The 24,388-nt window shown below is 37.3% G+C and overlaps 2 protein-coding genes across 3 annotated transcripts; both read left to right on the top strand.

The window, feature by feature from the left end:
• Nucleotides 1-249: 249 nt before the first annotated feature.
• Nucleotides 250-15,908, top strand: smarcd1 (SWI/SNF related BAF chromatin remodeling complex subunit D1). Of its 2 annotated transcripts, none has more exons than XM_028446066.1 (13): nucleotides 250-473; nucleotides 5,409-5,584; nucleotides 6,244-6,286; nucleotides 6,454-6,576; nucleotides 6,869-6,991; nucleotides 7,480-7,596; nucleotides 7,859-7,960; nucleotides 8,050-8,211; nucleotides 8,373-8,470; nucleotides 10,312-10,447; nucleotides 12,018-12,140; nucleotides 13,044-13,145; nucleotides 14,690-15,908. In XM_028446066.1, exons 1-13 carry the CDS (start codon nucleotides 288-290, stop codon nucleotides 14,741-14,743), a joined length of 1,545 nt encoding a protein of 514 aa, XP_028301867.1. In that variant the 5' UTR covers nucleotides 250-287; the 3' UTR covers nucleotides 14,744-15,908. The 2 variants fall into 2 exon arrangements, with proteins under 2 accessions (XP_028301867.1, XP_028301868.1); XM_028446067.1 differs by lacking the exon at nucleotides 250-473 and adding an exon at nucleotides 4,038-4,371.
• Nucleotides 15,909-17,282: 1,374 nt separating this feature from the next.
• LOC114463250 (glycerol-3-phosphate dehydrogenase [NAD(+)], cytoplasmic-like) lies at nucleotides 17,283-22,916 on the top strand. Its single transcript, XM_028446669.1, has 8 exons — nucleotides 17,283-17,439; nucleotides 20,147-20,324; nucleotides 20,424-20,564; nucleotides 20,639-20,777; nucleotides 20,949-21,061; nucleotides 21,719-21,955; nucleotides 22,044-22,150; nucleotides 22,420-22,916. Exons 1-8 carry the CDS (start codon nucleotides 17,396-17,398, stop codon nucleotides 22,514-22,516), a joined length of 1,056 nt encoding a protein of 351 aa, XP_028302470.1. The 5' UTR covers nucleotides 17,283-17,395; the 3' UTR covers nucleotides 22,517-22,916.
• The last annotated feature ends 1,472 nt before the right edge of the window (nucleotides 22,917-24,388 follow it).

Below are 24,388 nucleotides of genomic sequence, written 5' to 3'. Positions count from 1 at the left end.
AAGGTGTCTTTGGGTTTTTAGAAAAAGTGCCCATAAATAAAATGTATTATTATTACCAATTGGAATACAACTTAGTAAAACGTGCTTTAAATGTATTATGTATTAAACTCTACATAGTAAATATTTATCATAACGTTTCCTTTCATTCCATTGTAGTATTTGGTTGTAGTAACTTAAATGAACACCAGGGGACGCTGTAGCTGTTTAATGTTCACCAAATCTCGCTGTTTGTTCTCGCGATATATCGTCGTCTCCGGCACCAGCAGCGACACTCGGACAGAGAAGAGATGGCGGCCAGAGGGGGGTTTCAGTCGGCACCCACTGGTGGTGGCGGCGGAGGAATGGGCCCAGGACCACCAGTGCCTGGTGCGGGACCGGGCATGGGTCCAGGGACTCCCTCTGGAAGAATGGGCCCATCATCGGCGGCGCAGAACCACATGTACCGGTCTCCGATGCCGGGGCCTGGGTACCCGGTGAGCTGTAGCTTCATCTTTGCTAACGACATTAGCCTTTCCGCTAGAACAAAGCCCAGCTACGCCGCATTGTTACCGCCTGCTTAGCCCAAGCTCCGAAGCAGTTGCTGCGGGGTGTTAAAGTCTGCGGTGACATAGTTAAGTCGGGGGCTTTATGAGAAGCATTTTACAGCTTCGCAAACTTACTTAAGTTTGTTTATAGTTTGAATGTGCTAACCATCCCGCTTGCTAGCATTAACGCTCGCCTCCTAATCTTTACAACTGCTTAGCTCAGCTTGCTAACCAGGCTAGCTGTACCCAGCTATCTGTCTTAACTTTTAAAAACAAGAACACTGTTTTTCTCCTTTTCTTTGACCAGTCTTCCCATTATAAATACTTACAGTTTTAGGATCATCTTCGTGCTCATTACAGCAGTACGTCAATACCTATGCAAATAGTTAGCTTCTTATCGACTATTGGAGCGATTAATCCGATAGTTGAAACTTGCCTGGTATTCATTGTTATCGTTGAGTGGTTAAAGCTGCGATATGAAAATAACAATTGCTTGTACGTTATCTCAGTAATGTCTCAAATTCGCAAAGTGTTGTTTGGCCTCCCATCAGTGTCCTTTTAATATGTAGATGTTTCTCCCACACAGACATTGATCATAACATTAATGGTTGAAGCGAAAAGGGCAGATTCTCCCTAACATGTGTAATGTTGCAGTGAAAACCTGTATTTATGACCAATCTGGTTCACAGGGATAATGGGAACTAAATTTCAATGTGCTGTAAAGATTTTTATACAGCAGTTTTGTAAAATTAATATATGACCTGCATTTGAAATTGTGTGGCAGCCGCTGCCTAATTTCGTGATACTCAATGGACTAAGTTTTGATCAACCAGAAGTTCCCACTGAAATGGTTGTACTTGAGGTAGCTTGCTGACTGTGAATGTGTACCTACGAGGCACGGACAAAAGGCTGGAATAAAAAGAACTAAAGGACAACACGGACTGAGTTATTCTTAGTTAGCCAGGCACAATAGTTCGAACACTGAGCAGGTGAGGATGATTAAAGCTGATCACGATCTCGTGGAGCACCGCTGCGCTATACGAAAAACAGACAGCTTTATTTTATAGGGCAGTAAGTAAGTTTTTATTTGTTTAGTATGAATAAATTTTTCTCTTTGCCTTAAGTTTGCCTTTGTGTGGTTACATCATTGTAATCAGTTTATTTAAAATTATCTTATGCAAACTGTATTGTTTTGATGTCATAATTTGCCTTAACACCCTATGCATTGTATCAATTTTTGAATCAAGAACCGGTTGAATCGAGAATCAATTTTAAATCGAATCGTGACCCTAAGAATCGGAATAGAATCGTGAGACACACAAAGATTCTCATCCCCAATGAGAGGTGGGGTCTGGAGTGGAGCGGATCTAATTTGAATAAACAGTTTAGTAGGGATGTAACGATTAATCGTAAGGCAGTTTAAAATCGATTCATAGGTATAACGATTCACATCGATGCTGTGAAAATTGAATCGCAGTACTTTTTTTAACCAGCAGAGGGCGCTACCCAGAAGTGTTGGCGGCGAGCGAAATCTGCTAATACTTTCTTTCTGGCTGTCTTCTACACTTAAACATATTCATAAATGATTCCTTACCCCTTTAGCACCGAAAGAATATCTGTAATATTACGTGAATATCTGTAAAAGTCACGTTTTTCTATTAGCTCTGCCTGCTAGATAGCATCTCTTCTTCACTGCAAAATATCTGCATGCCAACCGACCACTGGGTTACCAGCGCCCTCTGCTGGTTCAAACAAATATCTGACCTAAATACAGTAAAATTACTGTTTTTTTTTTTTTTTTTTTGTTTTTTTTTAAGTCCAATTGTTAAGGCACAAAATAAATTTTCAGTTGCACTTTTAAAAAGAAAAGAACTATTATGCAGTTTTGTATTGTTTACTATAGAACCAGAATTTAAATAATAAGCTTCTTCTTCATTTGTATTATTCCTTTATTTATTTCATTCAAGATTTATTTTTAGTTAAATCGCATTGTTTTGAATAGTTTATCAAGGGATTCTTTTGACAATGGAAAATAGTACAGTATTTTCCCAAAAAAATAAAGGAATTTTTTTCAGTCATTTATATACAGTCCCATTTTGTAAAATAAATCGTGAGAGAATCGTATCGTGAACCCAGTATCGTGAATCGAATCGTATCGGGAGTTGAGTGAATCGTTACATCCCTACAGTTTAGTCAAGCTAACCTAGCATGTCAGCATAGACTCACTGTTTTGGAAAGAAGGCATCAGCATCTTTTATCTGTGTCTCCGGATAATAGGTCAACATACACAAATCATATTTGGCCTTTTCTGATCAATAGTTTAAAGTGGGTTTATTATACTGTTTTCTCATACAGAAACATATCCATAGAACCTGGAACAATTGACAAAAACGTACGTACCTTGCCTGACTCAAGAAATCTCCCTTCCGCTGCCGTGGGTTTGAATCCCGCTTTTGTCATAATTGTTTTTTCATTTTAACATATTTAACACGGCAAATTCTACCTTTAAAAATACATATATGAAAAATATTAACATTTTAGGGTATTTCCTGGTTTAGGGTTAGCTAAAAATAAATATGAGCTAAAATAAAACTGACGATACTTAATGTCACGTGGTACACATATGGCGTCACCTAAAATGGCCAATGAGGGTGCGCTCCGTACGGATAGAGGGGGAGTCGATAGGTATGTTTCCGTATGAATAGCCATGGCCAACAAAAAAATAGCACAACACATTTGTTTAAATGAAAGTCGGTACAAAGTAGTCATACGTAGTATACAGAGAGTTTGTACCATCTCTGCCTAAACCCCAGCAGGTGGATTGCGTGAGTAATCACTGCTTAGGAGCAACAGTATGTGTGTCACAGGCAGGTAAGGTTCTGGCAACAAAAGTTGGATTGTAATTGTAATGACTTTATTAATTCATTAATAGTGCAAACTACATACAGTGCCTTTAATGTGCAACACATGGGACTTTTGTTTGTTTACGTAAATGTTTGTTTTTATTGATTTTGTTCAATAAAAAGTTCACAAGGAGATGTAAATATTTATCATTTCAGTGTAAATAAGCCAAAATACACTAGTTTATTTTGATAGCTTCTACTTAACTGTGTGGGCAAGAAAAAAACCTCACACGTCTCACATACATTTTCCAATTATATTTCCTCCTTTTGCCCTGACATTTTTCGTTAAAAACAGACCTATAAAGCAGGCTTGTTATGATGGAATAACAAAAATGTCCATATAACATCATTACACGAATTACATGTGAATTATTTTGGCTGAAAAAATCAGTGATGCTACATTCAAAATCATGTTAGTGTTCGAAAATTACCTACCCTGCCTTTAATATTAAGTGATGCTTTCCCTTTAAACCTGCTGCTTAGCTACAGCTACTCTGGAACGGTTTGTTGAAAAGATTGCTTCACGTTTTTTTCTCTTTCGTATCCTTGGCAGCATTCACTCATGAGCTGCCTTTCACAATATAGTGAAAAGCCTTCATTCTCTGAATGCTTCATATTTCCAGTTGTTGTGTTGCAAACCAAGGTTATCTTCGGCTGTAGTGCAGAAAGCACTCACTCCTAGTTCTTTTCTGCCCACACTTAGCTGCATGGAAACGGCTTATTCATCCGTTTCATTTTGATGGAGTCAGTGTTGGACTCTCGTGCTCCATCTCCACTTTACCAAAGCTTTTGAGAAAAGCTCTTTTAGGTTTTATCTGTGCGGCGTCAGACTGACTTCAGGAGGAACGCTACTATCAGAGATTTCATTTATTTTGTTGTGCTGGTTCATATCGATGCAGTCAAATATGAGAAGTCGCCTGTTTGAATTCCTTGCACTTGGCCTGGTGAGTTGACTTTAGTGGTTGTAGCTGGCATTATTGCTTAATGTTAAATTGCTTTTGATCTTAAAAGGTGTGTGTGATAAAACACAATAAGTCTTTCAATCTAAGTAGAAAAGGAAGCCCGTGTTTGGACTGGGAGCCCTGAGTCTAGATACATATTTACTTATATTTCTACTGATATACTTCTAGGCTGCCAGTGTCTTTTTTGGTATGACATAAATATATAAAAAAATGCATGAACTATAACCCAAATGTTTATAAAAATTACAATCAGGGCTGCACTATAAACCAATTTTAACTCATAGATTCTAATTTAAATAAATGTGGGTCACAGATTAATCTTGCTGTATTGTGTGTTATCTCTACAACCCACATTTTTTACAAAGGACTAGGAGTGAAAAGAGTCAGAATATTTCAGGTATATTTTTACAGAAACTTAAGGTCTGTGATATCAGAAATTTTCACTTTTAATGGGAGGTATTTATTGGAATTAACTGGAAATTGTGAATAATTTTAAATAACTGAGGATGAATTTTTCCACCCTAGTGGAAATGTTCTGTTTTTAATTGTGTTTTGCATGGATGCTAATATTTCTATGATGATAGTTGTTTAAAATTATTCCCAATTTCTGGTTAATTCTAATAAATAATTCCCATGAAAAAAGTTTTTGAATATTCCCCAAAAATTCTGAGCTTCAGTTCCGTGTGGATTCGACTCCACATTAAAGTGAAAAGTACAGTGTTTTCTCCAAGACATCTCCTCACATTAAGTGCTCACATTTTTACATAAGTTGACACCTTTCATTTCTATCAGCCTGGTTCTATTTTGTGATATCTGCCATTGCTGAAGAAACCACAAGTTTTTTCTTTCAACTTTTTGACATTCTTCTAGAAACTATTTTTATGTATGTGTTGGCAAGCTGCAGATACATAATGCCAAAAATTTGTTTGGCTGAATATGTTTATTTTTTATTATTGGAAAAGTCATTTGACTGTTAGTATCCTATTTTTAACCAAATATTTTAAATAATTCCCCTGCAGAGACCTGGCATGCCTCCATCCAGCCGTATGACCCCACAGGGACCGGCCATGGGCCCTCCAGGGTATGGAAACAGCCCTGTGTCCCGGCCTGGGATGCCAGGCGTCATGGACCCGTCTCGGAAGAGGCCGGCGCCCCAACAGATTCAGCAGGTTCAGCAGCAGAATCGCAACCAGCAGTGAGTTCTTGTTCATGTATTATCAAAACTGCCATTAACCCTTTTTTCAACTGAGAAAATTTGAACGAAGTGTCTAGAGTTCTGGACGCGGACCTCAGACAAACCTGACTATAGTTCCGGCACTGTGTCAGGAAGGCCGAGTGGTCTAAGGCGCTAGACTCAAGGATTCTTCCTTCTGCTGGTGTGGGTTCAAATCCCACTTCTGACATATTTAATTTTTTCATTTTAACTTAACACTTCAAATTCCACCTTTAAAAATACATATATGGAAAAAAAAGAAACATTTGAGGGTATTTCCTGGGATAGAGTTTGGGTTAGGGCTAAAATAAAACTGACAGAATAATAGCTAGAAGGACACGGGTCCGGCAGTGACGGAATTACCGGCATTCGGCTTACTGCGCATGAGGACGCGCCGGAGTTATAGTCAGGTTTGTCTGAGGTCCGGGTCCGAACCAATAGCAACAGCCAAATTTGAAACTTCTTTCAAACTGACCTTTATTCTACAAATGATTCATGATGTGTCTGTCTGACTTCCTGGTGTGTTGGTATAAATCTAAAAAAGAATAAACGTACTCGATTGTGTTTTTTGCTGATGTGTTTCTGACCTACTCCTATTACTACTGACATTTATTTTGTTTTTGAATGTTTTGTATTCACAGTACAAAGAAGAAGAAAATGGCTGATAAAATTCTACCTCAAAGGGTAAGCAGTCGTTCAGTCCATAGAGCACAGAGCATTTTTTTTTATTTTGATCATGACAGTTTCCATGGTAAATGCTGCACCCACATTGAGTGCTTGGTTGTCAATGTTCAACTCTTTGTTCATTGTGTTATAATTCCTGAAGTCATCACATTTTCTTTTGCACTCAGATCAGGGAACTGGTTCCAGAGTCTCAGGCTTACATGGATCTTCTGGCTTTCGAGAGGAAGCTGGACCAGACCATTATGCGCAAGAGGCTCGACATTCAGGAAGCCCTTAAAAGGCCAATTAAGGTTTGTTTTTATGAAAACCCATCCATGTTGTGCTCCTTTTGTTTTTTCTATTTAAATGTAATTTTTACCTGCAAAATCATTTAGTGACTCAAGGGATTGCAAATTGAACCAGATCCCTTTCAGATGTAATTATCTGCCAAAATATTTGGCAAAACCCTGCACATAAATATTTTTTAATGTTTACAGCTGTAAAAATGGGCTCAATGCATGTATTTCTAAATGTGATAAAAGTTAGTAACAAATGGTAAATTAATTTCAAACTTTTTCTTCTTATACTTGTGGTTTTTTTCAGCAAAAAAGAAAGCTTCGAATCTTTATATCCAACACCTTTAACCCGGCAAAGCCAGACGCAGAGGATGGAGAAGGCACAGTTGCATCATGGGAGCTCCGTGTTGAAGGGCGTCTTCTGGAAGATGTAAGCCAGCTCCCATTATCATTTGATTTAATACATTAATACGGCCCATTTTCACAAAGTTCATGACATTGACACTAAACGGACTTTGATTAACACGATTTCATCTTCTTGTTTTATACTTGCTTAGTTCATGTTGTGCATCACATAATGTTGTGGCGCTTCCTGGTGGAGACTGCTAGCAATGCATTTTAGTGTTAGTTGTCACCATAACCCAAACCCTGAGTATAGTTTTTTCGTAATAAGACGCAGTCACAGGTAATAACTTCCAATTAAAACGCATCGAGTTTGAAAGTCGTGTCTGCAGCACAAAAAGAACGCGGAAGTTATTGTGGCACGCACACAAAGAGAAACTACTATTTTTGTGACTGGGTCACGTTTAATTCATTAGTCTACTTTTGGATATTTATGATGTAATAAACCAAATTCAACAAACTGAGAGTATTTTTAATTAGTTCACATTGATTGATTACTGGAACTGTTGTTTGCAGACGGCTGTGTCTAAATATGAAGCCACCAAACAGAAAAGAAAGTTTTCCTCCTTCTTCAAGTCCCTGGTGATAGAGCTGGATAAGGATTTATATGGTCCAGACAATCACCTAGTAGAGGTAAGAAAATTAAACTGATCTGCTGATGTTTATACATTTAGTTTTTCTAAATATTTTAATTGCTTTCTGACTATTTAATATTTTAGAGATTTTTTTTTTCCTTCCTTAGATTTCAAAATATTTTCTGCGGTCCTTCTTTTTCAGCCAGTTTTAAAAAAAAAAACACAAAAGAGGTTGCTGTATATTTTATAATAAGGAAGAAAATGATAATTAAGTGATTAATCAGGTTTTTTTGTAATAAACATTACTATTACAACTTTAGTGGCACAGGACTGCAACCACCCAGGAAACCGATGGCTTCCAGGTAAAAAGGCCTGGTGACGTTGGTGTTCGCTGCACCGTCCTCCTCATGTTGGACTACCAGGTAAAATAACTTTATTACTTTATTACCAGATGAGTTTAGATTCATCTTGTGGTTCAACTCTCATTTTATTTTCTTTTTTTGTCACGCAGCCTCCTCAGTTTAAGCTGGACCCCCGACTGGCTCGTATGTTGGGCATCCACACTCAGACCCGACCGGTCATCATCCAGGCCCTGTGGCAGTATGTCAAAACTCACAAACTGCAAGACCCACACGAACGCGAGTTCATCAACTGTGACAAATATCTGCAGCAGGTGTGTTAGTCCTTTCACACACACACAAACATTGTGTAGCTTCAAAAACAACACACACATTTTACATTGTTGTAATGTTTCCAAGTCACTGTTTGGTTTCATTGTTAGAAATGGCCCACACTATTGGCCCATTTGCAACATCGCAACTGTTTCTTTTTCAGATTTTTGAGGCACATCGCATGAAGTTCTCAGAGATTCCTCAGCGTTTACATGCCCTCCTCATGCCCCCAGAGCCCATCATAATAAACCACGTTATCAGGTAACATCAGGTTCTACTAATGTTTTTCTGTCTACCTTTGGTTTTTTAAAGGTAGACAGATGGTGATTATATTGTGAAAGGCCAAATGGTTTCTTTCCATTAAACAAAGCCTAAATCATTTACACTACCTACTAAATGTTTTCCAATTCAACTAAAAACAGAAGTTAAAAGTAAGGCTGGGCGGTATGACCAAAAATGTATATCAAGGTTTTTTTTCAAAATTTTAACGGTTTCACTGTATATGACGGTATATATTTTTTTCATACATAATCAGGTGTTCACAGCATTTTCTACTGGTTGAGAGATGAATTACTGCAGTAGATTGACTTAGGATGGTCTATTTTACCAGGACTTATTTCCACGTTATAGGAATTACAAATTGTGATCCTTTGCTCTCTGTTTTTGTGTATAACTGCCGACATGCTAAGCTAACTGTGCCTCCGTGAGCATAGACATTATATAAGTATATAATGTCTGTCTGTGAGTGTTGTCATCCTGGAGCATTGGCATGCGCACGCAGGAACATGCACACATGCAGCTTCAGAGCTTTCGATGCATTTCTTTTCCATTTACACACCGTAACTAACACCAGAGCGCTACTCTTTACATTCCTATTTAGAAGTGCAACCATTAAAAGGGTCCTAACTGAAACGCGGCACAGCGTAGCATTCCGATTGTTGTGTAATCAAATACACCGGTACGGCGGTATATTAAAAATTCATATAATGAAAATATATACCGGTATTTGGTATGAAACGGTATACAGCACAGCCCTAGTTCAAAGTTAGCCACTGCTCATGTTGTCTATTGTCTGTTTTTTAAATGCTGTAAAGGTTTAGGAAGAACGATGCTGCGCTCCTGAAGCAACTTTTCAGTTTGGAGAGAGGTTGGAGAGGGCGTTAAGAGAGAGGTCATTTAGGTTAGAGAGGGACCGGAGAGGGTCCCATTCCTCTCTCAAACACTCCCTCTATGTCTGCTTGTTCCCTTGTGTGTTTGCTCCTGTACTCCTTCTGGCTTTTGTCTTGCAGGTCCGTGGGATCCTTAGTGTGGAGTTACAGAGTCTCAACAACTCTGTCTCCACCCTTTCCTCTGCACACACCCAACACAGCATAACGTGGATGGCTGTTCATCATAGGAATGGGATCCACACAAGGTTCCTGCTGCTTAACAGAAGGTTTTCCTTGCCGCCATGATGAATTCATGTTGGGTGTGGGATACATATGTATGTGTATATACGTATATATGCATATGTGTGTATCCATAAAATGAAGAGTCCGTCCTTAAGACTGCTCTACTTTAAAGTGTCTTGAGATACCATTGGTTATGATTTGGCGCTATACAAATAAAAGATTGATTGATTGATTTGTCGTTCAGACATTTGTTTTAGTGTACACTAGGTAGGTGACGTGAATGCTCTTTGATGATGGTTTTATCCTGGTATTTGTTAGATATTAGCCTTCAGTCTTGATCTGTCAAAGCAAAGTTGAACAAATTACGGGAGTCCCGATATAATATTAATATTGAAAATCGGTCGATCTAAGCAAATTCAGATCATCCTGCATCTAAAATCTCCAAATATAACTGAAGTGAACTTGAATTGTTATTGGTTATTTATGTTGTTGGATTATTTGTTTTTATTGGTTTTGAGGTTATTTTTGTCATCTAATTTATTTCATTTGTCATTGTAGGGGTATAACAATATCAAAAAATGAGAATAAAATCCCATTTACTGTTTAGTTGAACAGAATACTAAAACTCTATGTTCACTCTGCATTAGGCCTTATTTACAGCATCAGTGATTACTTTCATTATTCAAACTGGACCTAATGTATTTCTCCCAGTGTGGACCCCAATGACCAAAAGAAGACTGCTTGCTACGACATCGATGTGGAGGTGGACGACACGCTGAAGACCCAAATGAACTCCTTCCTTCTGTCCACAGCCAGTCAGCAGGAAATAGCAGGACTGGACAACAAGGTACCAGCAGTAACGTAATGACCGTTAATGTTTACCTAGGGAGGGACGAATGTTTCTCATGGTTCGAACTTCTCTGTAGGGGAAAATCATTCAAAGAATTGTGTAGTTTCTTTTCTCTGCTTTTCTGTCATTTTGTGCTGTTCAGCGTCTGTTCGCTCTACTTTAATCGGTATCTGGCCACTTGGAGTGATCAAAAATTGATTATGTTCATTCTTCAAACCGGGTCATTTTTCTACAAACCCACCTCGTCTACATTCTGTCTTCTCAATTTTTCGCAAATTTGCTGAGGACAATTTCACACATTTTCTCCTTAAAATTACTGTCTGCGTTTGTTCCCCTGAGCATTGAGCTCTGCTGAGTTTCCATTACCTCGTCCTAGCTACAGTTACCTCTGCTGGGATTGGTGTAATCACACCAATTAGACAAACCGGTGATGAAATTGTTTTTGTTCATCACACGATATTAAAATCCTAAACGGGTTGTTTAGAGTTCATAGATGTTGAGTTTAGTCACTTGTAGGGGTGAGTATTGGCAACGATGTTGCAATACGATACGTATCACGATACTTGGGTTGCGATACAATATTATTGCAATATTCTACCCAGTTAATATCAAAATTAAACATAAAGATGAAAAATCAAGTTGCTGTATATGTTCATCAGAAGATATTGATCATTCAGATCATTATTTATTATTAGTGTTTTTGCGCATTTTAACTGAAAAAAAGAAAATACAGTGTTACACACTGCCATCATGAAATAAAGTGCAACAAGTTTTTGTTCACTGAAACTACTGTGTAAAAGTCTCAAAGTAACCATGACAACATAATGATAGCACTGTAACAACTGTAAGTGAGAACATTAAGGATAAATCACCCTGACTTACTGACAATGCACAAAAAAATTTATTTTATTGTTTCAGTTTATACATTCATCTGAACAGATTATATGAAAATAAAATGTCTGTGCATACATAAATATTGCAGGCATTGCACACTGCCATCATAAAATTAAGTGCATCAAATAACCATTGCAACACATTGAAAGCATTGTAACCACCACTGAAATATTGCGCAAATACACAAAAATATTGATTAAATATATATATATATATATATATATATATATTTATTTATTTTTTTTAATTAAAAAAATAGATTTTTTAAATAAAAAAAATAATTTAAAATCAGCACCCAAAACAATCGTGATATATCGTGAAATCAGTTTTTTTCACACCCCTAGTCACTTGCTCTGTAGAGTTTTCTGCTGCTTTTTAAAATGAGCCTAGATTAAAAAGGCAGCAGGAAATCTTTGTAGCTTATAAGCGTTTCATGCATGAAGATTTTTTTTTTATCATCACATAGTTGTATTTTATTCATATTTATTTATTTAATTATTTTATATTTTATTACATTTTATGAATATTTGTTTCATATTTATGATTATACTGTTTCTGGTTTGGGTTTTTGTTTCTGTTTTTTGCACCATTCACCAAGTCACATTCCTTTTGTATTGTTTTAAACTCAACTTGGCAAATAAAACTGTTCTGTTCCCATCTGTGATCTGCTCAGATCCACGAGACCATTGAGACCATTAACCAGCTGAAGACCCAGAGAGAGTTCATGTTGAGTTTTGCCAGAGATCCTCAGGGCTTCATCAACGACTGGCTGCAGTCTCAGAGCAGAGACCTCAAGGTGCGTCTGTCAATGGGATTTTATAGGAATTATCTCCGAGATTTCAGCTGTTTTGTTTGAGACAATGTAAGAGTTTACGTTTTTTCCATGAGTTTATGACAAAAAACTAAACAAAGCCTTTTAACGCCACACTGTGAACAAAACCCTTTCATTTAACCCAGGGATGTTAAACTCATTTTAGTTCAGGGGCCAAATATGGACCATTTTGATCTCAAGTGGGCCGCAGTTTTGAGGTGGGGAAAAAGAACAATTTTAACAAATATCATTTTCTGTCGGATCTTCACTTAAAAAATTATTGATTTTGTCACCAATTTTTGGAATTGTTTGTGAGAAATTGCTAAATTTAAAAAAAAAAAATTAGTTCTTTCCACAATTTGTAATAAAAAATGATTCATGTGATATAAACAAAAGAAAACTGCTGAGTTTCATTAAATTGGTGAATTGAAGATAACTACAACTAGATTATTTGGTAATGTGCGTAATAATTTGTTTTCAATGTCTTTTTTTTACTGTCTCCTGCTTGCTGAATTGTTGCTCTAAAGGCCTGGATTTGGCCCCCGAGCCTCGAGTTTGACACGTTATTTAACTATTCAAAGCAGTGGTTTTCAATCCCTTTTGGATCGTGACCCCATTTAATTTCTGGTGAACCCAAAGTCTATTTATTTAGAATTACTTTTAGATCATGTTTGTTATACTGTGTAACAATTACAGAGCAGCTAAGATTAGTGTTACAAGGGTTAGGGTTAGACACACACACACACACACAAGAAGTTTAAGATCAGTCACAGTGAAATGTCTCCCACATCCCTCTTGCTGCTATGGTCCATTCATTCTTAGAAAAAACACCATGTTCCTTCATTCTCATCCCTCACTTTGGTTAAACTACATATTTTATCTCTTCAGACTATGACTGACGTGGTAGGAAACCCTGAAGAAGAGCGCAGAGCAGAGTTCTACTACCAGCCATGGGCTCAGGAAGCTGTCTGCCGCTACTTCTACTCCAAGGTAAATATTTCAGTTTTCCTTCAAATAAATGTGGATCGTGGCTTTTATTTTCAGCTTTCAGAACCACAATCGTAGTCGCCAGATAGATTCTACTGTAAATCCACCTGTTAGATGCATACCTTCCAAGCAAAAATGATCAGGTTGTGCTGATTGCGTGTGTGCGAACATTGTTTCCAAGTTTAATGAGCAGCAACGCACACATTGGCTTTGCTTTTTATGTTTTTTTTGTTTTTGTTTTAAGAAGCCGACCGATTTAGGATTTTTGGGTCAATACTGATATTTGGCTGATATATAAAAGAAGAACATTAATGTATACAGCAAGAAACATTTTAACAATATCAATGAGTCATTTCTAGCTTTTGAAAAGGTTAATCCGCAGCTACCGGGTGTTTGCAAAGAAAGTCAAAAATCGATGCTGAAGCAAACATTAAAAAGCAAATTAAAATAATAATTAATAATGTGTTACGTTATTTAACCTAAAACAAGGGATTAAACTAGATCTTAATTAACAATGTAGCTGCTTTCAAAACATGCAATGCATAAAATAAACAATTAAAAAAATACCTTGGATAAAATGTTTTGAAAATGATTGTAATTAATAAATTCACGTCCTAACACCTCTTTTTAATTTAATTCACATTTATAGTTACACCTTTGCTTCAGTAGAGTTTGATCGTAGTTCAACAAAAAGGTCAAAAATTGATGCTGAAGCAAACACTAAAAAGCAATTTTAGAAATGATTAAAAAAAATACATCATGTAAGTTAACTTAAAACAAGGGGCTAAACTACATTTTAATTGAAATTTAAAAAAATATTATTAATTATTTTAAAACTGTATCAGATGAGCTGACATTAACGAGTGTCGCTACAGTGAAACCAACTCATCCTATGTGTGTTTGACTGGAACATGCAGCTGATTTGCTGAAATCAATAGTTAATGAAAACCATTATATTGATCAGCAGTTCTGAATAATTGGAAACTAAGAGGCCTCTGGGCAGGCATTTTCCATTAAAAAGAGCCCAGTTCAACACAAAGTTTACATTTTTAAAACTTTCAAAACCATTACTTAAAACATTAATAAAAAAAAAAAAGGAAAGAGAGAGAAAAGAAAGAGAATAAAGAAGGGGGGAAATGAAGAATGAAAAGAGAAAATAAAATAAAGCATTGAGTGGTTTCTTCATGACTTCAACTAGGATATTCTGAAAAAAAGAAGAAAAAAAAATTCACCAATAAGTTGAGTGAATAAATCATAAAGCTCTTTGAGCGGCAACATTGGTTTAACATTGGTTACATATTAACCCATGTTGATTATTCTGTGTGACATGCCAAATCGGCCCGATTAATCGGTCAGGCTCTAGTTTTTTTTTAGGGTGTATAAACATCCACCATTCATGTGCCCTTTTCATTTTTTACACAGATGTGCCGTGTATTTAAATCTCCCTATAATGTTACACAATCATTTGATTTGATTGGCAATCTTTTTCGGACCTTTTGACTTCATCTGAAACAATTGTGAAATGCTTTTTTTTTTTCTTCTTCCAGGTGCAGCAGAGGCGACAGGAGCTGGAGACGGCCCTGGGCATCAGGAACACTTAAAGGAAGCAGGAATCCCACTGTGTGCTGGGATGCTGAGTGATGGTGGATGTTAAACTCTAAAACAGAGAGAGGCTGATACCTAATGGCTTCACTATTAGACTAGATTTTAGTGGTTTTTTTCCCTCCCTCCCCCTTTTGTCACCTTGAAGCATTCCTCTTATTTTAATGCTTTGTGTCGTTCTACAAATGCAAAGCAGTGAGCAGATTGTACCGTAGCCTTTTATTGTATCATTTTCCTGCAAATGGAAAGTCACTAAAATGAGAATGTGTTGAATCTGCTTTGCTCTTTGTTTCTTGGTTTAAGGAGTGATTGTACTTTGTGCACTCTCAGCCCACCCCCAACACTCACCCGTTGATCAGCTTTATTATGTTGTTTTTAACCATTAACGTTGATCAAATGTCGCTTTCTATAAAATATATTTGTTATGTTTTGATGACTTGTGCCACAGTCTGCTGCGCCTAAAGTAAAGGGTTATCATTTAAGAGTGCCATTAAGTAGAAATCATAATTTTTCTGTTTTTTGATCACTGTCATTTCTGTTTATTTCCAAACTATGTATTCTATTCTTATTTGTCTTGTTAGCTAGTAAAGATTATAATTGAAGGAACTAGTACGAGTACCTCTAGTCTTTGTAGATGTGTAAATACTGAGCAAAAAGATCCTTTTTGAGTCTTCTTCCACGCTCAGATTAGCTGTATTTGTACTTAAAGCATTTCTTTCTAGTCCTCGCTCTCCCAGCCCAACAGGATCACCAAACCACAGCTGCAGTGGGACTGTGTGACTCTATGATCCATGTGCACAGTGTGCAGCTAGAACATGCTGTGTGGGCTAGGAAAGCTTTGGAGCTGCTGTATCCGACAGCTCATGATGCTCCGAGTGCTGCTCTTTGATCTTTAGTTTCATCTTATAATGTCACTGACAGAAAGCATCAAGGCATTAACTTTATTGCGTGTGCATATTTAAAACAAATAGGCTACGGTGTAGACAGGACAGGCAAATGGTTCAGATTATCATTGGGCACATCTGGTGTTAAAAACACATCAGGTGGGGCTTTTAACCTGTGTGTGTGTGTGTGTATAGTGTGTGTGTGTGTGCAGACTTTTTCATGGACCAAACCTATTTTTCTGTATGTTCTCATGTTATAATAAAGAATATGTAAAATGTGTGTCAGTGACTGTGATCTCATTTGGTCTCAGGAAAGCTTTTTAGAGCAGTTTTTCAACCTTTTCTGAGCCAAGGTACATATTTTTATTGAAAGAGAGGAACACCTACTGAAAATGTTCAAAAATAAAACATAGCCTATATTAACAATATACAGTCATTCTTCTCATGGGTGCTTTATTAGGAATCAAATGAACAAAAAGGGATTTTTTTTTTTTTTTTTTTTCAAATTAAGTGCAATTTAGAATATACAGTAATTATCAAAGAATGAATACATGTCTTGAATACAAATCAATTATGTTAACTTATATTTTGTATAACTGACACATGTCATGTTAGGAATAAAAGTAAGAACAATTGAACTTTATTCTGTTAAATATTAACAGAATAAAGTTCCCATCCATATTCCTTCATTCAAACAATTGTTTTTTTGTTTTTAATGTTAATTTCAATTTATTTGATTTTATTAGTATATTTTTTTCTAGTTTATGTCCCACAGTTGTATATTTGCACTATTATCCTACATTGGTATTTTATTGTTCTTACTGTTTGCTATTCTATTGTTGCTACAATGTGTGAATTTCCCCTCTGGGGGATCAATAAAGGTACGTTTTATTATATTGTTTTGTTTTACATACCTTACATACATCCTCTGACCTGACCTGCTGCTGTGTAGGGAGCTGCTGTGACGCTGACGGTCTGTGTGTGTGCCACAGCACAGTGGTTTAAAAAAAACAACAGATTACACAGAAATACACAGCCTAACATATAGTTTGTGTTTGTGGCCATACCATCCTGTCATTGGTTAGTAGTTGGATGGGAGACAACTGAGAATTCCAGGTGCCACAGTGGGGTGGACAGTCACCTCAGTGGTATCTGTCATTGTGTCCCTGGGCAAGGCACTTTACCCACATTGCCTAGTATGAATGTAGTGTGTGAGTGAGTGTTGGTGGTGGTCGGAGGGGCTCATGGCACACTATGGCAGCCTCGACTCCGTCAGTCTGCCCCAGGGCAGCTGTAGCTACAATAGTAGCTTACCACCACTAAGTGTGGAGTGAAAGAATAATCCCTTAATTCTGTAAAGCGTCTTTGAGTGTCCAAAAAAGCACAATATAAAATTGATTTATTATTATTATTAGTTTGGTTGGAACTCCACAGAGAGAGAGAGACTGTCTGCAGCCTCTTATTTACTTTCAGAATGAACATACTTGCTGCTTTATCTGAGCTCAGGCTGTGAACTTTTCTTTTAAAAGGTCCCACAGTTGAAATCAGATCCAAACCAGGCTGTAGCACTTCAGGCCCCTGAGCTATTCTTGCTGCTGGCGGCTCTCAATGAATGAGGGGGACTTACTCCTTGTTGGATGGGAGAGGACAGACCCTAGGAGAAGGAGGAGGGAGTGGGTATAAATACAGTCTGCCCTGCACACTGAGCTCGTCTTTGCACCAGCAGCTTCAACAGAAGCAGCTTTGTCAGGAAACCTTATCTGCACCATGGCAGCACTGAAGAAAGTCTGTGTGGTTGGATCTGGGAACTGGTGAGTGGAGGCATTGGTAGGATAAATTAGACTGGAGCATGCTGCTGGTGTGCATTCTTATTGTCTTCTGGGGATTCTTTTGGGTTTTTATCAAAGGCCCGCTTGTTAGTACTTGTGATGAGTCAGCGTTGGTCTTTTGTGAACACCCCACCCCACCCTGCATGACATTTAGTCATCTAAACTGGGACTGCATTTCTAACTGTTCTGTAAAAGGAGAGGATCAAACTGGGAACTGGAAGCAGCATCATTAATAACAAGCATTACTGATTGGGCTGATTTATTGTGATATTAATCACATGCAGGGAGATTTGGAAGCTTCCTCTAATTTAGAGGAAACACTATCATGTTGCATTGCATTGAAAGAAGTTGAGACATATAATTTAGTTTTAAATACACTTTTATCATACATGAAATAGTTAACTTTGCATTTGTATTGTTTATCTAAATAGCATGTACGACTGTTACTGCTGATGTAATAATATACATTATTCCTCAAATAGCTCATTTACAGATCAGGCAGCTTTAAAAAAAAAAAAAAAAAGAAGAAGAAGAAAACAGAGTTAAATAATCTTATGATGGTAAAAAACTTTTTAAGTTTTCTGTTGACAACTGTATATCATCATCATCATCATCATCATCATCATCATCGTCATCGTCATCCTTTACTTCAGACTCAGGAGTTCATTTTAAAAGCAAAGACACAATTATATACACAAGTTAAAAGCAAATACATACATACATATACTGTAAATCAGATGAAAACAGTTATTGTATAAGACAACGCTACCAATGTCGCCACAAATTACAGTTTTGTTCTTTTATTTTCAACTGTGCCATGCCTAACGAAATGGGGGGGAGGGGGGGGGGGGGGGGGGGGGAACAATAATGAGTGGACTTTAAAAATATTAACCAAAATTACTGAAAAATGAGGAATGTAAGAAGATAAAATACTTATAATGAAACTGGAAATTTGATCTTTGGTCCATCCATTTCTGGGAGAGAGGAACAAAAAACTGGCATTTTTTGATTGGGTAAAAAGGATCATCTGACTAAAATATTTTAATCACCATATTCATTTGCTTGGAAATCACCACTCTGTGATATTTATTTACAACCACTGGATTGGAATGGACATTTCAGGACCACTTTTACTTACTTCATTCCATAGATCCAGTCAGTACAGGGTAGTAATTGTAGGTCACCATCATTACTATTGCATGTGCATTAACATGTGCATGTATGAAAAAGTGGGCTTTGGAGTCGAGAGGAACATCCACACCTTCTAAAACATCAGGGAAAACAACAACACTTCCACACGAGTGAGTATCAACAATGATGAAATCCATTTGAACAGAAAGAGGAGAACAGACAGAACAGAGAGAAAGAACATTAGAGGATCACAAGCTTCTTAAAATGTTGATTTCTGTCTATTCTAGCTTAGAATGCAGTGAGACTTTCATAATCAGTGGATGTGGTGTTATATCAGTTCAGTCATTCACTCAGACACGGATGCAACAGTTTACACTCTCAATGATGCAAAAGATTTTTTAAGTGATTTTTCATATTTTAGAATTGTAAGATTTAAGAGATTGAAAACATGTGAAATTCAATTTGTCCGCCTGAGATTCCATTACAGCTCTTTGGGATAAAATCCTTTTTTAATTCCAGCAAGTTTATTTTGTCTTCTTTTTGAACAATATGATAAGGATTCATTCATTCAGATACATTTTCTTAAGGAAATTTACTTTGATCTCCTGAAAACATCAAAGCAATCAGCAAACGCCTCGGAAGAAGACTGGCAGTTGACGGTCGAAACATGTAGAGAGATCAATGTAAATTTCATCAAAAAAAAAGTTGGGTCACACTTTTGTTGAAGTTTAATTCATAAAGCTGACCTTACGCTGTCATTATCTGTCATTAGCATGAATAAGGAGTCATTAAGTGTTGTTCGCTAAATTATGACACCTTTCATGGCATTTTTGGGTTAGGTGTAGTGATCTAGTGGGGTTAGATATAGCTAGGGTTAGGGGTTAGGGTAACAAAGGGTTAGGCTAACAAACAACACTTAATGACAGCCGTCATGACACCCTATTCATCCTGACAGGTGTCATGTCATAATAATGACAGCATAATGTCAGCCTAATGTATAAAACTTCAAGTAAAGTGTTACCAATCATTTTAATTCCAGCAAGTGCATTTTGTCTTCTTTTTGAATAATATGTTAATGTTTCATTTATTCATGCCATTTTTTAGAAAATGTACTTTGATCTCCTGACAAACAGAAGTCAGAAAAACATCAAAGTGATCAGCAGACCTCTAAAGAAGACTGGCACTTGACAGTCGAAACATGTCAGAAGATCAAAGTACATTTCGTGAAGAAAAAAGTCGTCTGAATAATTGAAACCTTAACATAAAATAATTTATCCATGAAAAAAAAAAGAAAAATGAAATTGTGTACAGACTGTTTGACCAGAGAGACAAGCTTTGATGTAAATTTTCTGTGTACAAAACAGGGGACGGGACTTGGATAAGCAAACTGCTTCTCTCGTCTCCTTTTTCAGCATGTTCAAAAAAAAAAAAAAAAAAAGAATAACAAAACTTCTGTGAATGCAACCATGTCGGAAATAAACTGAATAAATAAATAAATAAAGATCTGACTAACAGGAAGTGACATGAATACTATTATCATGTGTTGTCATATCTACAGGGGTTCGGCCATTGCCAAGATAGTTGGTGCCAATGCAGCCAAATATGACATGTTTGACAGCACAGTGAACATGTGGGTGTTTGAGGAGGACGTGAATGGACGAAAGCTCACAGAAATAATCAACACAGACCATGAAAATGTCAAATATCTTCCGGGACACAAGTTGCCCCCCAATGTGGTGAGTGAGAGGACATGACTGCCTTTGTGCCTTTGTGTGTCTTCAGTACGGACACGGTTTAGCTCAAAGTACTTCCTTTTGGTCTGTTGGAATCATCAGGTGGCTGTTCCAGACTTGGCAGAGTCTGTGAAAGGAGCCGACGTCCTGATTTTTGTGGTTCCTCATCAGTTCATTGAGAGAGTGTGTAACACCATAAAAGACCACATAAAGAAAGACGCTGTGGGAATGTCTCTCATTAAGGTGACACCTCCTCATTTGCATTTTTATATCATCAACCTTTGGTGTAGCTCTGACATGAATCTATTTGGCTTTAGGGAGTGGATGCAGGTCCAGAGGGTCTGAAGCTCATCTCGGATGTCGTAAGTGCAAAACTGGGCATCAGCATGACGGTGCTGATGGGCGCTAACATTGCCAACGAGGTTGCTGACGAGAAATTCTGCGAAACAACAATCGGTAGGTGTTTCTGATTGCCACTTGGGATTATTTTGGGTGGAAAACATCGTAAATGGCAATATGCATCCATTAAGAGTGGTACACTTGCAAACAGCACCTAATGACTGATGTTCTTGTTGATATATTCAAGTTTTTCATAACTTACCCACAACAGGATTTTTTTGGTTGCAGGATGTAAAAACAAAGCACATGGGCCGATGCTGAAGCAGCTGATGCAGACCACCAACTTCCGTGTGACGGTGGTAGAGGAGTCAGATGTTGTGGAGATCTGTGGAGCGCTGAAGGTTTTTCTTCATCATCAAAACATACTCACTAGAGATGAGCGATACTATCGGTCCATCGATATAATCAACCGATGTTAGACGTAAAATATAATCTCAATCGACATCGAGGGGAATTTAGCGTTGAACTATATCGGCACATCGGATATTGGCAAAAAACGAACATTAAACATCTCTAATACCAACATAACTTTGAATGTCACAGGTTTCAGTCGTTATAGAGGCTTCAAAATACAAGTTTAAAGATGCAATTACTTAAGATTTCAAACCATTGGTTTGTGTGAAACTGAAAAATGTTTGACAAATCGAGCCCTAAGAGCGCAAACCTTCGGCAAGCGCCAAATATCGTCTTTGCCAGATATTGGCACTAATCTGGTTTTGTGATCCTGATCATGGTACCATGATCATTCAGGCTTTAAAGGCTTGTTAGAAATGTCTATCCTGATTAATAACGATACAGTAGGTCAAAATATTTGGGCACTCCCATTTCTTTCCTGTTGACGAAATGCGTAATCGGGATCTGATCTGGATGAAAGTCGATGGAATGTTTGAAGAACTTACCCGACATAACTGAGTCAAATTAATAAATCAAAAGGCTAGTAGATTAGCATTAGTGCATTGCATTGAATATTACATGCTTTGCTCGTCTTGTTCCTGCAGAATATTGTGGCGGTGGGAGCAGGTTTCTGCGACGGTTTGGGATTCGGTGACAACACCAAGGCGGCAGTGATCCGTCTGGGCCTGATGGAAATGATCGCCTTTGCCAAAGTCTTTTGCACAAACTGCGCCGTCTCCCCAGCAACCTTCCTGGAAAGTTGTGGCATCGCTGACCTCATCACGACCTGCTACGGTGGACGAAACCGCAAGATTGGTGAAGCCTTTGCCAAAACAGGCAAAGTAAGAACTTTCTCTTTTAACCTTGATGTTGGGATTCATCTTTTCTTAGGAGAAAAAAGATAAATCACAGTTTCTGTTTTCTGTTCAGAGCATCGAGCAGTTAGAGAATGAACTGTTGAATGGTCAGAAGCTTCAAGGTCCTGCAACAGCATCAGACGTCCACCGGGTCTTAAAACTGAAAAATATGGTGGAAATGTAAGTTTTTTTTAAAATATAGAAGAGAACAGCTTGTAAACTTTGAAAAAAAATCTTTGAATCTTTGAAAAAACTGGTCAATGTTGGTTAAATCAGCCTGATCAGAGAGTCGTTTCTTCAGTTTAGGTCTAGCCCAGTCCTTTATGAATCTGGGACTTGAGCTCATATTGTGTTGTGTGTTGCTTTGATTTAACGCTGTGAATCTGCCTGTAATTCAACACGCTTGCCTTGTTTCTTTGGTCACGTCTGCTGTGCTTTCTGCCCACCAGGTTTCCTCTTTTTACTGCTGTTTATCAGATTTGCTTCAACAGCCACCCAGTCACAGAGTTCATCAGCTGTTTGCAAAACCACCCAGAGCACTACTGAAGGACCGAAGAATGTTGGGAAATACTTTTTTTTTTTTTTTTAACACTAAATCCTCTGTTTGTCCAAGAAGTGAACAAAAATGTTGGTTTGAGTCTTTGAACAATCTCGCCTTGTGCCTTAAAGTCTGCGGGCTTTCTTGACCTGCTGTTATTACTTAAATACAGATAGAAGCACAGATTACATCTCTAATTATTACATAATCCTCCCAAGTCTTAAAAGTGCAAATAACTCCAACAACATTTTGTGACATAATGCACAATTTAAAAAAAAAAGCTTAATGTTATGTAAGTTCTTGGATAAAAAGTGAATTTTTCAGTGCTAAACAAAGTCAGTTGCCACTGAATAGTTTTTGTAAATCTCCTGACAATGTTTTACTAAAAAATAAACTGTTGGACTTTTATTGTGTGTCTTTTTTTTGCAAAGCAGCTCTCTGACCGCAGAAGACACTCGCCCTCAGAGTAACCTGAGCAGTGACTAACCGACACTCTAAACTCTTCACCTTTACCATTTCCTAAGGCGTCTACTTTGGACTTTCTTTAAGAGCACATCTAGAAACACAGGAGTCATATATTGACCAGGTCTGATTGCCTTTGCAGTAACTCATCATTTTTAAAGCAGGAATTGCAAATAATAAACACCAACAAAAAAAAATGCAATGAGGGAAAATCATATTTTATGCAAATGCTTGAATGAAAGTTTTATGTTTATTTTCACTCACAGCGTGAGGTTACATTAGTGTTTTAGAACATGGGGTCGCCCCGAGAATTAAAATGGGGTCACCTAAAATTTCTAGTAAATAATGAAAAATACACTGAATAAAATGATATAGTACATATTTTCGAATTATTAGATTATTATTTAATTGTTATTCTTTACCACACACAGTCTGAAACATATAGTAAGTATTCTATACATTCACTTTCTCAAATATAATTTGATTTCAAATAAAATTCAGAAGAACAGGGGTGTCAAACTCCTTTTAGTTCAGGGGCCAAATAAGGACCAGTTTGATCTCAAGTGGGCCACAGATTAAAGGTGGGAAAAAGAGCATATTTAATATAATTGTGCCCTAGTTTTCAATATCAGTTCAATTCACTTTGAAAAAATATTGATTTTGTAACCAATTTTTGAGTAATTTAGAGGAAATTTGTGGAATTGTTTGTGTGAAATTGCAAGATTTATGGAAAAATTGAGAGTTCTTCACACAACTTTCAATAAAAATGACTGCATTCATGCGATATAAACAAAGGAAAAATGCAAGCCCCTAAAATATTGTGGAGTTTCAATAATTTGGTGATTCTGAGATATCAACAACTACATTATTTAACAATTTACACAATAATTCATGCTGTCTGTCTTTTTTACTTTCTTCTGCGGGCTGAACGGATGCTCCAGAGGACCGGATTTGGCCCCCGGGCCTTGAGTTTGACATGTGTATTAGAAAAATATCTGAGCTGGCACATCTTGTCACTTTGTGTGCGCTAATCCTCTAAACATAATCAAAAACTTTTTCTAGAGGAATAAAAATGTCTCTGGGGTTGCCAGAAATTTGTGAGATTGAAATGGAGTCAAGACCCAAAAAAGGTTGGGAACCTCTGGGTTACGTCATTGACCACTTGTTTAAAAAATAAAAGTTGGATTCCCTCACTAATATCCTTTGCATAAGTCAAGAGCTTGGTTATTTCTAATAATACCAGACTCTTCTAAGGGCCAAATGTTCATCTATATTTAGAGCAGACAGTGCTGCAGCTGCTTCATCCTCTCTTTTACTACAGAAGCCCTTGTTTAAAGAACGTACCATGTTCCAGAGAATTCAGTCAAATGACTCGGTTCCACCGAGTAAAACGTGCATTAACGGAGGAGTAGTCATTT

This window comes from Gouania willdenowi, chromosome 5, assembly GCF_900634775.1.
Source record: "Gouania willdenowi chromosome 5, fGouWil2.1, whole genome shotgun sequence".
Lineage (NCBI taxonomy): Eukaryota > Metazoa > Chordata > Actinopteri > Blenniiformes > Gobiesocidae > Gouania > Gouania willdenowi.
Note: the sequence above shows the minus strand (reverse complement) of the source record. Positions and strands in the feature narration are given on the sequence as shown.